Below are 16,331 nucleotides of genomic sequence, written 5' to 3'. Positions count from 1 at the left end.
ATAAACAAAATGGAATCATTATCTTTTTTCTTCTTGAGAATAAAGATATATAACGACATCAACACATAATCGGACATGTAGGTACATTCTGACAAAAGGGTTTTGTTTTTTTTTTGTCTTCCCTTCCTTTTGAAAAAAAAAATAGATTTGATGTATTTCCAAGAAAAACAGTCAGCTTTTAACTTGGCTGCTTCTTTCCAACACCAAAAGTTTAACACAAGGTGGCAGCATTCTCCATTTAATTACACTAGGGTAGTCACTGTTATTCAGTGTACACTTAGGGGGTTTTCAATCTATTGTGAAACTACATGGACATGAATAATAACCTAACAAAATCACATCTCCAACTTCCATCCAAATATAATAGCCAGCTGTGATAGAATAACAGAGCCTAATGATCAGTTTGTCAAAGACACACCACACATTCAAATAGGCACTGAACTGAAATAAAATTAGAAAAATGTAACATTCATTGGTCATTATCACGTTTAAAAAACAGATAGCAAGAGATCAACATTTCATGAGAATAAAACACTGACTCGAAGTTCACCGTCATATCCAATACCCATGGGAAACAAGATGCAGATTTTTGTAGTCTTAAGTCATCGACAAAGCTCATGATGATGAGTCACACAATTAGGAAATGCAGAAACAAGATTTCTTGAAAAATTACAGTACTGGGGACGTGATTTTCTCCCCACAACTGTATTCCCCATAAAGTATCCATTCCATATCCATAATTTTCATTTTTACTCCATTACTGCTATAAGTCCCATAGCTAGTTATATGTTCATCCCTTTAACATTTCCAGGTGCAACCAGACTGTCATGTAAAGAACAAAGCAACTCTAAACAATTAAGTTTACAACCTGTGTTGTTCTTGCTTGATAACTCATCTATTGTCTGTAAACAGTTGACCGGGGCTTCCTTCAGCTGCTGCTACCACTACTACTGTAACTACACCATGTTCCTTTCCATGGAGCGCCGACCTGCCAGCTGCTTACGTAAACTGTTTTCATATGAAACAGATTCTGGTGAAGTCAGTGGAATGTTCAGTCAATGTTCCAAATTAAATCTTGTCTCAAGTGGGAAGTCTTCAAATCTGTAAAAACAATCCTTTATACGTCTGACATTACGTGCTGTGCCACAGGCAGCTGTCTGATGTGTCAGGCCTTCTTAGTTAGATATTCCGGATCCATGTGAAAACACATCTATGGTTTTCATCTTTGGTGGGGTTTTATTTGGTTAATTGGTAATGTTACCCCTTCAGTTTAAGAAAAGTCCTGCATGGTTAATATCAGCCTTTACCTCGCTAATAATTTGGAGCATTTGGGACAAAAAAATTGGTCCTTAGCAACAGGGGGCCTCTTTGTGCTAGATCACATTTCTGAGTTCAAGAGTCTGAGTCAGAAAGAAACCAGATTAGTGACTCAATGTTACTTCCTGTAATCCTAAACGACCTGAGAGAAGCACAGACCCCACAGCTCGCCAATTCTAGCACAAACCGTGAGCAATCTGCCACACATGCTCCTCTGTTGTCGTTTCGTCCGACACAATGGGTATTTCAGGTCATCCATGGACACTGTGAGCAGATGGACAGTAATTGGCTCGTGTTGCTTCGACTGAACAGCTGGACGTGTGACCGATGATGGAAATCTGCGGTGGTCTTAAAGAAACTTTATCTCAGCACTTCCTCTTTCTAAAATGTCAGCAGATTGTGACACCAACAAACAGACTAAGCAGTAATTGTTTCTGTTCATTGATCTTGTTTGGTTTCTGATTTTCATTTTCTGCTCTGTATCTTGCCTGAACTCATTTGATCTCACTGCATTCTCATCTGGTTACATGTCTTTGATCCAACTGATGTAATGAAATCCCATCTCCCCTCTTATGTAGTTTTACCCATTAAAATGTCTCTGTTATCATCATCTCCTTTTATCTCTGGCGTCATTTCATCCAATGATACGTACTCCCGTTAACTGTCATTTCATCTTATGATGTAATATGAGAGATGAGTCATATTATGACAGCTAATCTCATAGAAATTCACATCTTCTTTATTCTACTGCACCATCTCGTTGAATGTTGTTGAGCTCAAACACTCTCTTATCGTTAAAGTGTTCTCATGTCATTCCATCTCTTCTTACAACATTAGTTGTCTCACCACTTTTTTTTTTTTTTTTTTTTTACTAATCTCTGATGTAATGCATCTCCTGTACCGTCTAATATCTTATCGAAATAACTATTTTTAGAAGTGAAAGTAATGAAGCCTTACATATAGAAATACTCAGTGACAAGTAAAGTTCTGAATTAAAACTACAGTAAAGTCTTTTTTAAACTAAACAGTAGGGAAATAGTAGCATCAAAATTAAGTTTTTCTTCACAGAAAACGTCATTTACATTGTAAGAATAAATTATGTTGTTAAAACTCTGAGCTGCATCACAGAATTTATCTCTTAATATTGTTCATCTATATCTATAATCAATTGTTTAATAAATGTAGTGGAGTAGTTAAACTGATCGAAGTGAAATGAAAATTAAGATGTGTGTCGCTGCTTTCCATCACCAATTCTCAGTATGATCCAAGAAGAATACTTTAACCAAACACAGCCTGTTTCAAACTCATTAGAGAAAAGCTGCACACAGGAAATGATGTTGTGTCGTTGTTGACTTGTGGTCAACACGCTTGTGACACAAGCTAACCAGATAACAAAGCCGGGTTACTCATCCACTTCAGTTATTTGACTTTTGATTTGAAACATGCTCCACCTGCAGATGAAAGAACTAACCCCATCATCTCTGGTAACAAAGTGATTCCACATGGGATTCAGAGGAAGAGCTGGATCTGTTGAGTCATTAACTGTAAACCACGACACAAACCCTTCGTCTCCGACAATCTGGGTGTGTGGCACGGAGCTTAAAAGAGAATCATTCCAGGGAGTTTAAGGTTTCGTTGGAAACGGTTACCATTTCTGTTTGGGACTCAGCATAGTCAATATTTAAGTTGATCTCAAACATCACTGCTTTGGGACAACAGTGCTAGGAAACAGTGAGAGAGGAAAACAGAGATATCTCTAGTAAATGATCAAAGTTTATGTTTTTTTAGCCAAAAAAGTCACATTAACAAACTCAATGTGAAGCATTTATTCTCGAGCCATTCAGTGGTCACATTTAAAATAAAGGTCAATGAGCTCATGCATTAGCGACAAAGTGTCTGCCTTTGTTGGTGTCTCTGTTTCCTCTTATCTGATGAGAGTGACAAGAAGAATGAAGCTTAAAGCATCACAGAACTAAATGTAAAAAAAAAAAGGACTTAACAAATGAGTTGCTTTCGACTGAAAAAAGTTACAACAACAGATTTTCAACACAGAAATGTCCCTCCACTCTTACGATTGTTTCTTTCTCTCCTCTGTTCAGTAGCAACACAGCAGAGGCAAGTTTTTATGTCTTTAAACGCACACATTTTTACATCACTGAATCGAATCCCAAACTTCAGTCACATAACACATGAAGGCTGTGTGTGTATCACATCTTACAGCTGCTGCGAGGTTATGGATGCGCAAGCAGGAAGTTTATGCATCTTCATTTACTGCAACGTAAGTTACAGATATCATATTGATGCGTATGGGAGCATGTATTTTAGATCATTTTGCAAAGATGCTTCCAGAGACAGCTCAGCCAAACTACCAAATAAACACTGTTGTTAGTGTGCATTGATTTGCCCAAATAGCATGAAGTCATTTTTTGATGATTGAGAACCAGAATTGTTTGTAGAGGGTCAAAGGAGGAGGCTGCTGTGGAAATGAGGCACTTTTCTATTTTGGAGAAAGACCATTACTTACTCTTACTATTATGATGGATTTTTTTTCTCGTCACACTTGGTTTTTTTTATTTTTTTTTTTAAAAGGTATTTTTTTCTGTGGCTCTTTATAATACTGTTCATGTGTTGCATGGCCTCTAGGTCTCGATATCTACTTTTACAACTCATGTGGTTTTAGTATGCTGCCATTATTGATCCAATTTTTTATCCAAATTCTTTCCACCAACGACATTTGTCAGTGAGTCTGTTTTTCATTTGAGTGATGCTGAAGTGATTTAGTGAAGTTTGGTTGACCAGACAGTCTGTCCTGAAAAAACAGAATGTGTTATAACAGGATAATTTAAGCCCTAACCCTAACCCTTTGGAAATTTGCTCCAAGCCATGTCATCAGAGAGAGAAAAAAAAAAAGTAAAAGTGCATTTTCCTCCTTTTTTTAGCCTGGTTTAAACTATGCAGCCCACAGTGTTTATAGTGTAAACACACTTCATCTGTTTTTAACAGGCAGCACAGTCTAAAGCCACCTCAAAGCTGAGCTCGTCTTATGTAGGATACAAGGAAAACCATGAGAGTGCAGCAGCCCTTACAAGGCCACTGACTTAACATATTTACATTCAGTACTTAATTACCCAGAATAACTTGTGACGTGACTGGCAGCCGTGCAGTTAAAATAAGAGAAATCCTGTGACTGCTGGGCTACTACGCCACATACTTTCCTCAGGAATGGAATGCCTCTGCTGCTCCCAAGGCAGACGGAGGGAGGAGGTCTCTGTTTTCTCTCAGCTAATGCACATCATTGAATACTTTGTAGTGTAGACCATGAAAGAGTTCCCTTATAGAAAGTAGGGGGGGGATTGTTTACCAAGAGAGCACCAAGTTTAGGGGATTCCATTCAACAAATAGAAGTTGAGGAGTTTTTTGCTCTCTTGAAGGCTGCAGGGGCTGACTTTGTTCAGATTAGTTTTGTAAAGTAAGCAAAAGCAGTTGCCAGCATTATCTATCTTCTATTTCTGGTCTCTCTCTCCCCCCACCCCCCTTTCCCAGACTGACGTCAGCAGAAAGTTATTTTCATGAATGGAGGGGGCGGTCACGAGGAATCGGTGACGTGAGTGCTTGCGGAAGCAGAGCGTGGAATGTTGGTACATTGTTGTTGTTTTGTAGTTAATTTAGTAGCCTACGAGGATACACCGCTGCCCTTCTGCTGGACGCCTTACACCAAACTGTGTCAAGTTTCTTCGTCGCCTGTATCGGAAATCTACTCTGCCACTTTTGACATATTCAAGCCTTAGATATCCGCCTTCACAGAGGTGAGTTGTTACTTTCTTTTTTTTTTTTTTTTTTTTTTTTGTTTCGTTGGGAAATATGTTTGGACATTCCTTAAGGTGTCGCGATGATTGCCACATTATAGGCTACTGGCGCGCGCTCCCGCAATGTCGGGTAAGTTTTGTTCCCAGTTCTGAAAGTTTGATGTTGACTTTGTAGGTTGTCGAGTGGACACGTGTTTTGTTGGAGTAACTAAACATAAAGCCCCCAAAATACCTCAGGGAGAAGGAAAGCAAGACAAATACAAAAAAATACATTTTTTAGTTTTTAATTACCTTTTATTTTCTTTTTTTTCTCGTTTGTCTGAATTGTTATAACGCATATTCAACTAGGCTTATTGGGTTAGGCGATTTTTTTCAATCAATAAATCTAAAGAAAATTTTATATTATTCAAACACTTTGAATATTTTAGAAATATATTGTACTTTTATGCGCACACAAAATATGGTAGTATTCAGTTAGTTTAATGAAATATATTGTTTTTTGTTACTAAAACTGACCTTAATGTTATGATTACAAAGCTTATTATGCTGTTTATTTTAAGATGACATTAAATCTGTTGAGGCGACACAGATTTATAACTGTGTTATAAGAAGAAAAAAAGTGTATCTGTGTTGTTTATTAATAGCTTAACTTCTGTCTGTCGTACTTTATGGTCAGAAATCCGCCTCATAATCCAGCTCAAACTACCTCATGTGAAGAAGTGTCACATATTTTCACTTTTTTTCCACGCCTAGCTCCGTTCTACGCGGGAATAAATACAGGCTGCTATACCAGCCTACTTTGACATTGGAAACAACACGTGGTCTGTATTTTAGACATGTAGGACAAAGGGCACGATGTGAGTTTTGGACCACCAGGGCTGACTGGTCTGTTTAGAGGAAACCAAACAGCAGGAGGAGCACATATTTCCACAAAACATAAATCACCACGGGGGAAGAAAGGGCTTTATCTTATCTTTCTGTTGCCATTGTTGGTTTAAATATATTTCATGACTTGGGTTAAGAAAGGCAAGCTTCGTCCTGGGAGTAAACACAATAATAACAATACACTTTTCAGTGTTTATTATTGTACAGCTTAAACATCTTCTGTGTTCGAATTTGAGTTTTTCCATTGCAGAACTGAGATTTGTGACCTTTCAATGCTGTTGTGACGATTCTATGGAAACTATTTGTCTTGTTTCACTTCAGTGATCACAGAATTGTACCCCCACAGGCTTTTTTTTTTTTTTATGATGCTCTGTTTGTTTCTGGTGGGTGCACCATGTCTGCAGCTCTCAGGGAGTCAGTGGGAGCGAGTGCACTCCTCTGTCATGAGGTTAGCATGTGGTTCAATCACAAAAGCGATGATGTCTTCTTCAAATGAAGAAGTTACAGTGTCTGACTCATTGTATCACCACAACAGTCTGTGACAGTGAGGAAGCACAGCATGAGAAATCCCCCTTAAAAAGGATATTGTTTAATCGTCATCAGACACGAGATTATTATTATTTTTTTACCGCTGAATAATGTTGGCTGAGAGCAGTGCAAAATGCATAGCGTTCTTGTGGTTGAGTATTGTGAAAGTTAGAAAAGCTGTGGTCGGTGATGCGATGACTCACAGGGAACACGTTCAGTATGGTGTTTTTTTGGGGGTTTTTTGCGCCTCCAACTGGAAAAAAGAAGTCAAGTTTCACCTATTGACTCTTGAAGTAGGATTTTGTCCACAGCTGAACATATCAAACACACAGTACACGAACAATAACAAAGCAACGTGTGAACACGCCTGTTGTGCATCCATCCAAATGGTCCCCCTGACTGTTACACAGAGCCTGCCACCCACAGAGCTATTCATTCTGCCTTCTCCTGCTTTTCTCTTAGAAACCAGCTGCGTCCACCTCATCATGAGGGGGGGGGCAAGTGTCAAGTTTACACATTTATTTATTTTATGCAATTTTGTTCTAGGGAATACCGTGTTGCTTCTCTAAGGGGTTGACTTCCTGGATCTTTTATTTGGACAATTTCCTAAATCTAGTGTGACACAAGTTGCAAAAAAAGCTTTTTTTTAAAACACTTTTTCAGTCCAGCTGTCAGAGCTCAGCTCAACTGAAATCTGAAAACTGACAGATGATGCATGTTTTTTTTTTTTTTAACAGAATCTTAATATTCATCCCATGATAGATTTTTTTGTAGTGACAGGTGATACACGTATTTCATTTTCTCCCTGAAGCATTCCTGACATTTCTTAGGATCCTAGCTTCCCTGGACTGAAAAAAAAAAAAAAAAAAGCTGAGATATTCTGTGCGTCCTCCTCCCATTCCTCGCGAAAGTTCTGGTCTGGTCTGGTCTGTCATGCCCACCATTTCCAAGGTTCTCTGTTCTTTCCTTCCTTCCAGTGAAACAACGGGATTTTCCAGGAAACGTCAGATTGGGAGGGTGTGATTCCCTGCCGCTGGTCGTCGCTTTTTACCAGTAAACAGCATGACTCACCGCTCTGCTATGCTCTCCATTTCCTTCGCATAATATCCCACCAAATGTGCTGTGCTGGAGAAAGAGCAAAGCGCCGTGCGCAGCAGACTGTGGAGAAATCTCTCCACCTTCCTGAGAAAAACGCAGGGAAAGTCTGAGCGGTCTCAGAGGGGGAAAAAAACATCAGGCTGTCAAAGGCAGCAACAAGTCTGCTCTGCACTTCACACCTATACTCACACTTATAAACAAAATGAGAAGAAAAACAAAGAGTCCAGGCGAGCCGACTCTGCATTTATCACTGGAGCACGTTGCTCTTTGATATGCTGTTTATAAAAGGAGAATGCTGGGCCCCAAGCTGACCTACTGAAACTGAAGGGAAGCCTTGAACTTGACCAGATGCCTGACCTAAAAAAACAAACATTTGGCATCAGTTAACCCAAGGAAAATGAGTTCATTAATCTGTCTGTGTCTCAAATATAGACTTTATTCTTCCAAACTCTTTGGCTGAGTTGTACCCACATTGTTCTATGTCTGAAGGAATTGTTAAAAATAGTGCTGTAAGGGTTCAGTTCAACTTCAAAGCTGTGTCCAATGAAGGAACAAAATAAAGGGTTAAACGTTTTCCTCGGGGTTTGTTTGAGACATTTACTTGGGGAGTAACTCTTGCGTCATGACTTGCGCTCTCCTCCTTAACGAGTGGTAACGTAATTGCTGAATCGTACATTCTGAGCCATTAGTCATCCGAGCGTCATCGTCAGAAATAAAACATTACTGAATGTATTAGGAGAGTGAAAGAGTTTGTTGACAGTGTCGAGCGCAACAGAAACGTTGGACCTCAACACGTGCACACACGCCTGCTTTTTGATATGTTCGGGCAAGCGAAAAGGCGCGAGACACTCTCGAATTCCAGACATTTCGTGAAATTTTTGCAGCCGCAGCTTTACAAGTGGGAATCGTCTGAGCCCCACCCCCATGCCTGAGTGCATCGCAGGACATATGCAGACAGAGTATTCCCTCTGCTTTGTGCCTATGGAGGGTTTGCACATGTGTGTTCACTCAGGAATGTGGGGTTTTGTTCTTTCGCCCGCCATCTGGGACTCCTCTTTGTGATATTTTTCCCAGACTCCTTTTCCGTCTCTTCTGGAGAGAAAAAAAAAACAGTGATGTTTCCTTGACTATAAAGAGAAGTCATTGGTTTGTTGGGAAATATTCCTGTCCCAACTTTGTCTCATTTTAGCAGCAAAAACAATAATGATTAGATTTAGCTGTGTGTTCAAAATGTTGTCTTCTGTTAGCTCAAACTTTGCCATCTCGATCAAGAAACTATGTCCACCCTCGAGTTGCAAAAACATATGCACATGCCTAAAGAATTTAAAGGAAACAACTTGGCCTCTTAATTCAAGCTGGAGGCCTCTTGTATGAGGAGAGGAAGGCCCCACACCACTTTTCCATGATCTTTAAAAGGAATATAGCGAGGGACCCCCTCTGATGCAATATCACTTCACTTAGGGTGCTTTTAGCCAACTTGTTGTCTTGGAATGCCGCTGTTTGAGTAATCCGTGTCATTTGCTTATTGTGTAATCTCAATAATGCAATTCTTTGCTGCATGTTTTGCAATAATCAGAAAGAGCTGCAGATGTTCCCTACACTTAAACATGACTTTATGTGACTTTGGGTTTTTAGTCCCTTGGTCTTTCTGTTTGTTTCCAAGGCAGGACTCCTTAAAGGTCAAACTGCGTGTCTACAACCCTGTTCTCTGCAGTCCGCACTTCCAAAGTCCTGTATTGTCATGTGAAAATGTGATAAACCACCCAAAAAGAACAGCCACGTCCCGAGTATTTTCCCCACATGAAAAAGCTGCAGCTAACTGGAGAGAATATTTGCCCCTCCTGACTCGAGGTATCATTTATCGCACGCTCACCTAAATTGTTTCGTTGGCAGAAAGATTGTGTCAGCACTGTGGGCTAAATATATCCGCCAGAGTTAAATAAGGGCATGGTGCTGCTCAGGAAAGCCCGCTGTAAGAGGATCCGAGCAGCGTAACGCGGTCCTGAATCGATCGACTACATTGTCTCAAAGCGAAAAATACATCAGTGACTATAAAGGAAACTATGTCCGTGTGGCACCCTCTCCCCAGAAATGTTCCACATGCGTATCGAGTGCAGCGTAAAGTTCAGCATCAGTGCGACGGTTGTGCCGATGCTGTTATAATATCTAATGAGGAGACAGCGTGGACCGGCTGTCGGAGACAATTAATTCGGAGAATGGGCGATCTAATCAGATGAAAGGGGAAAAAAACAGAATAAATAAGCATGTCGTGATAAAAAAATAAAAAAAAACAGGAAATTTGAACACAGGAATCCTTCAATTTATCTGCATGAGTTACTGATTCCTATTTGTGCTGTGTACGGCGTTGTGGTTATGAATGAGACTTGTTTACCCTTTTGATGACCATGTGACTCACACTCCCACACCCATTCGCAGGGCGTTTCCATGGTAGCCGTTGAGCACGGAACAGTGCATTCGCAGTCAGGCTGGTCTGCAGGTCCTGAAATGGAGCCTTGGGGGGATGTGTGCCTCTCAGAGCATCACAGCTCAGTGCTCTTGCTTTTTTTGGCCATGGCAGCAGTCAAGGGAAGCATGAGTCTCACTGCAATGAGCGCAGACAGACTTTTCTCTCCAAACTCTTAGGCCCAGAGCTTTAATGCATAAGTTTTGTGAATACACAAAGAGAGGGAATGCTTGTTTTTGAATCTTGCCTGGTCTGGTGAACTACATCCAAGGCCCCCTTTCTCTGAAAGTCAACGTAGGTACTTTGGAGTGTGTTTGTGATGGTGCCACGCTGCCCTCTGCTGGCATGAAGGGGGCCTGACATACGAAAACCAATATTGACACATGACGCAACCGCTGGAATGTTGTTGTGATGTCTCCAAAGAGGCGGAAGGAGTGCCAACATTATGATGTAGCCTACTCAGCATCTTCTGCAAAAGAAATAAATAAGGCATTAGATTCAAAAAAGGACACAGATGTGTTTATAAAGTACAAACATTGCAAAAAAAAAAAAATATATATATATATATATATATATATAAATATAATAGGCCTACTTAATTGTTTTCGACCAAAAAAGTCCACCATTTTAAATGTATAACTGTTGTTAAAACCAAAAAAAGTAGTCCTAAGTAGACCTTTCTTTAAAGTGTAGGCTTATTAGTGACAGTAGGCCAACTTATTTACATTCACTTTGAAACTTTGTGGTTTCCTTTCACTGAACTGAGGGACTCACACTCATTATTTCCTCTTTACTTTTTCTTTTCTCAGTGTGTCTTCTGTGAGATTCTGGCCAGTTGTCTGCATGCAGGGAATGACGACTCATTTCAAGACGAGCAAAGCTTTCAGGGTAAGTGCGGGGACTTTGAACAGTCAGTGGAACCACCTCTCATACATGGAGCTGTCGTTCATTAACTTTTCATCTCGTTCTGTAGGTCAAGAGGGAGTCGGGCGAGAATGCCCCGGCGCTTAGCGATGATGAGCTGGTGGCCATGTCCGTACGGGAGCTCAACCAGCACCTGCGAGGACTGACCAAGGACGACGTTGTGCGGTTGAAGCAGCGCCGTCGGACCCTGAAGAACCGGGGCTACGCCGCCAGCTGCCGCATAAAGCGCGTCACCCAGAAGGAGGAGCTGGAAAAACAAAAAATAGAGCTGCAGCAGGAGGTGGACAAGCTAGCCCGGGAGAACGCCAGCATGAGGCTGGAGCTGGATTCCCTGCGAGCCAAGTACGAAGCCCTGCAGTGTTTTGCCCGGACTGTGACCCGCGGGCCCCTCTCGCCAGGCAAGGTGGCCACTACCAGCGTCATCACCATTGTCAAGTCATCCAACCACAACAACTCGAGCCATACGCCTTTCTCAGCTCCCTCCTAGTGCTGACAGGACTGGGCTTTCCTCCTCCTGCCTAGTCCTTCCTGGTTCTGACCCCGCTAGAACCCACTTCTCCTGTACTGAGAGGATGCTCAGTAGTTAGACTGAGGGAGGGGATTGGGTTGGCAAGTTCTATGTGATGTTATGCTGCATTCACAACTCTGTCCCTCCATGCACCTCTTTTACACAATCTACGTTGTCTGTGCACTGTGCAAACCCCGCCCCCTCCCCCTCGTTACCCAGCACCAGCAGGGTGTCAGGCCTCTGTGACCCTTCTTCTAAGACTGACAGCAGAGGTTTTCTTTAAGTCCAGCCTGAAATGTATTTAACACACCCAACTGAGGCGACACTGGCCCGAGGACAGCTTGTAAACTGAGTGCTACAAAGTGTGAGGCATCAGCAATTCAAATCGTACATATGTGATTTGTTTTTTTTTCTTCTTCTTAAGCCTATGCCAAATTACATTTCCTTATGTAGCAGTGTCTCAGTTGAAATCGCGCCTTCAAAGCTGTTGCCTTAAAAGGTTGTCTGAGTAATCTGCATATGAGCTCACACTAACTTGGAGTTAAACACGAGGAGAATTGATTCCATCAGCTTTGAGACACTTCTCCATTGCCACAGTTACCAGTTGCTTTTAAGAGCCAGCTAAGTACAACAACGGATGTTTCCCTGACTAGCGAACTGTTCTGTTTTGGAAAGGTTGTTGAAGCCTATTTAAAGAGCACTGCATTATGCAATTAGCTAAATAACTGACCAACACTAAAGGGCTACACTCACGATACACAGTTTTAAGTTCATGAGTCTGTTCCGTTAAACGGAAAGTTTTCCAGGTGAGCTGTTGTGCAGAAAGCTTCTTTTGTATTTAGGAATTTAACGTGAGGGAAAAGGTAGAAAAAGCTTCCATTCATTGCGATGCTGGTCTGATTTGAGGTAACATATGTTTGGGTTTAAGACATTTCAGACTCAACCATTGGGCCAAGATTAGAGTGACAGCATTTTCTGGACCGTACTGAATTCCCTTGGCAGTTGTATGAAAAGATGGCCACTCGTGCCTTTTATCTATTTGTATTGGCAACTCATCCATGAGACGCTTGTCATGTTGTGGTGTCATGGTTGAGAGATTGTTTAATTGGTCACGGCAGGGCTGCAAATGGCTGTGTGTAGCTTGTAGCAGAGGCTGAGGGTTTCTTATTCAATTAAGAAATGAGAGCGGTGAATACGTGGTTTATTTTTATCTGCTTTTTGTTAAAAAATGAAAAGTATGGAAAGTAATGATGGAGCTTTCTCGACCAGATTTGTTTGATTCAGAGGAGTTGACATTGCCTTGTGTCTGTCATTATAAAGCACTTAAAAGATATAGCTGTTAAAGATACAGTAGAAAAGAAAACAATTCACAGTGCAACTGATTCATAAAATTAGAAGAAAAAAAAAAGATGACGGTCAGAAACTATTTGCATTTCTGAAGTTACTGGGACTTGATTGCATGATGATTAAATGTGTCATGACCACCTACTGTGAGGTCCAGCCGAGTGTAACTTAGGATGGCGTCTGCTACAGCACTGACTAATTAGTGTGTTTGTCTCCGTCCTTTCTATGCCACTCTTTGGCAGGTAATCCATATTGGATTTAGTGATAATGAGAGAGGTCCTCATGAGTGAAATGCAATCCAACTGGGCTCCTGTATATTACAGATTATGGACACGTTGAAGCTGCCTCTGCCTCTGATGTCACTTTACGATGAGAACACCGTCCGAATAGAAATCATTCCTATACTGCTGGGTCACGAAAAAAAAAAAGTGCTGCTGCTGGTGTTGGTAACTCTGAAACAGTTTCTATCTACCTTGCTTTGACACACTCTTCTACAAGAGAACTCCTGACGCCCATCTCTAAAAGGCAGCGATGTCATGGACACTAAATGCAATAAAAAAAAAACCAAACAAACAAAAAAAAAAGAAACACCTTCCTCCTGTTGTACACTTATATAAACATGAATCTCACTTGAAATCAAGCCTTTCTTACAGAGGATCCATTCCTAATTTGGAGTGAAGTCAATAGAGATTGCTCATGTCAGGATTGTCTCTTGGCTAAGAGGACACGACTGTTCTTCCCCTGTTCCATAGCTGCAAAGAACAGTCCGGAGAACTTAGCTGCTGTACAACCTGCTGTGATGTAAAGCAGGGGCATTGCTGTGTTTTACTCTTGTTTTGTATTCTCAATTGGTGTCTTTGTTGATACATCGTATGTTTTCTTTCTGATACTTAGTTTTATATGCGTATATATAAATATATATTACATATTTTTCTATATTTATGTCTTTTACTATCCTGGGAGTGGGTGTGATTATATAATCATCGTTTGAAGTCTAATTATGATGATGCTGGCCTTTTGCTGAAAAAGTTGTATTCCCATTTACAATGAGAAAACTCTTCTCATAACTTAAGTCTTTTATGTATCGATACCCCATGAATGGCTCTTCTCAGCACATTTAGAATGTTACGTATGAATTGGACAGACGATGACTTATGCTACATACAGGCTGCAGCTTATGATCCGTCAGTCGAGACATGACTGTTTTAACAATGGTCAAATGCCATTTTGACTGCTGGTAAATACTATTAGTAAAGATCACGTGCATCAACCAAATCAAATTTACAACAAGTAGTTCAGTAATAATAAAAGACGTGTCACATATTGCAATTAAGTTCAACACAAAAGCATATTGGTCTTTCTTGATTAGATTTAATCTGATGTAATATTAGCAGATTGTTTAGCTCTCATAAATAAATGAGAATAGTTCATTTTAGAATGAAAGACTCATGTACATTTTGGCAGTTTTTCTGATTAAATTAAACAAAAAAAACATCCTTTTTTTTTTTTATACATTTACTGCTTCATATAGGCAACAATTTTATTTGATTACAGTGACACTGTTGTAACCTCTGAGACTTTACTGATAATTCCAAAGCTGCTCTCTCTCTCTCTCTATATATATATATATATATAAACCTTGTCTTACTGGACTTGTTTTGTTTCAGGTCTGTTTGAAGCCTGAGTCATAAGAAAATATAGAAACATATTTCATGTTTACAAAAGTCCTTATACCAAAAAAAGACTACATTGCTGGAAGCATTTTCTGATGAGCAAAACAGTGACCCCTTGTGGTGAAGTTTCAAACCAAATTGCTGATCAAGTAAGATCAAGCAGTGCTTCATAATTAAGTTCATTTTACTTTATTTTGATCACACCCTAAAAATGACACATTAAAGCATATACTTCTGTGTTGTGCCATGAAACAGACTACCTGTTCTAGTGAACAAAGTATGTTGTGGTTAATTCCACATCAAGTGTGATCAAGTACAAGTCCCACCAAGTTCATGTTGCTTCGACTGTATTACCACAAACTTAACATTTGCTAGGCAAAATATTGTTTTCTTTTAAGCCAGTTTCTTTGTAAAGGAAAGATGACATAAAATCATGTTAGGGGGTGTTTACTGGAAAAAAAAATAGACAAGTGAATGGTTGAAAAGAGGCATAAACGTTACCTGCCATAGATGTTTAGCCACCTCATCCTGAGCAGCGATCTTTCTTCCTGCAGCTGAAGTGACTGAAGCTCGTCATACTGAGGAGCTGTAACAGATCTGTTCAACATGTCAGTGATTATCTGTCATTTTTATATGAACCATGACATTGCTAAAGTATGTTTAGACATGGGGTTGCCTGAATATTTTGACGAGGTTATTAATTTAAATGGTCCTTCTGAAAATGTCTCTGATAAAATAAGCTGTCCACATACAAAGCTCCACCAGTCCTACAAGCTAACGTATTTAATTTAAACAGTGTGGAACGTCTGTTGTAGTCTGGAAAGGTTTCGACTAAAGATGCAGAAAAAGCTCCGCCGTGTAAGGATCTGAGCACGTGTATGAAGATTTGGTTGTTAGTGGAAGTTATTAACGTTAGCTCAATAGCAGTGATTTCTATGTTACAAATAGTCCATGGATATCCTTGTTGTAGTCTTGTGGTAACTGTCAAGAATGACTTTAGACAAGGACAGCAATAAGGCAGTATGAACTGTATTAAGTACCCTCCGCAACTTGTCATTAGTCTACTCATATATATTTATTTCTTTGAATTGTGTAATTTTATAAAGAAAAAACCCACCTAAATTATTTTTATTTTACATTCATTTATTTACATGTTTTCTCAATGAACTATCCTCATGTACAAATAAAATCTGTATTTGCTCTACCCTGATTTGAAGTATGGTCAGATTCTTTCTAGAAATAGGTCTGTTGTGTGTTTTTGTACTTTCAAAATAAAAGCTTTTTCTCATTGAGAAGGGCATGTTTACTCAATTCAATAAATACATGTTACACAAGCAAATCACAATGCTTAACTTTCACACAACACAGGAGTTTAAAAAAAAAAAAAAAAACATTTTTAAAGACACATTTATAAAAGTGTCCTGGTGAAGACAGGCAGCAGCACAATAACTCAGTTGTATGTTTTCTAACAGTAGTATGTACCCAATTTTAAATTAATTTCAGCTTTTCCTGAAAAGCTGCTATGATTGGCACAAAGGGGTGTCAAAATTAAAACAACCTATGACCTAATACACAGAGCTGATCACTTCATATATTTATGTCTTCTCCATCAATTTAAAGACTGTTAAAAAAAAGAAGGAAAAAAAAAAAGAAAAAAAAAAAAAAAAAGAACGTTGGATGAGAAACTATAGTTCAATAATCACAACTCTGTGTTTTTCTCTTCACCCACAGATTAGAGTTGGACTGTCTAACCACACTAAATACATTATTATCTCTGAAATAAT

General features: G+C 39.7%; 1 protein-coding gene across 1 annotated transcript; it reads left to right on the top strand.

Annotated features, from left to right (window-relative positions):
* Window positions 1-4,949: 4,949 nt before the first annotated feature.
* mafk (v-maf avian musculoaponeurotic fibrosarcoma oncogene homolog K) lies at window positions 4,950-15,757 on the top strand (the record flags this gene model as incomplete). Its single annotated transcript, XM_079365510.1, is given in 5 exon segments — window positions 4,950-4,985; window positions 4,988-5,017; window positions 5,020-5,123; window positions 10,908-10,986; window positions 11,072-15,757. Coding segments are annotated over 5 exon segments (687 nt in total). The 3' UTR covers window positions 11,510-15,757.
* Between the last annotated feature and the right edge of the window lie 574 nt (window positions 15,758-16,331).

This window comes from Symphodus melops, assembly GCF_947650265.1.
Source record: "Symphodus melops genome assembly, chromosome: 17".
Classification (NCBI taxonomy): domain Eukaryota; kingdom Metazoa; phylum Chordata; class Actinopteri; order Labriformes; family Labridae; genus Symphodus; species Symphodus melops.
The sequence above is the reverse complement of the archived record's forward strand: the minus strand, read 5'-3'. Positions and strand labels throughout refer to the sequence as shown.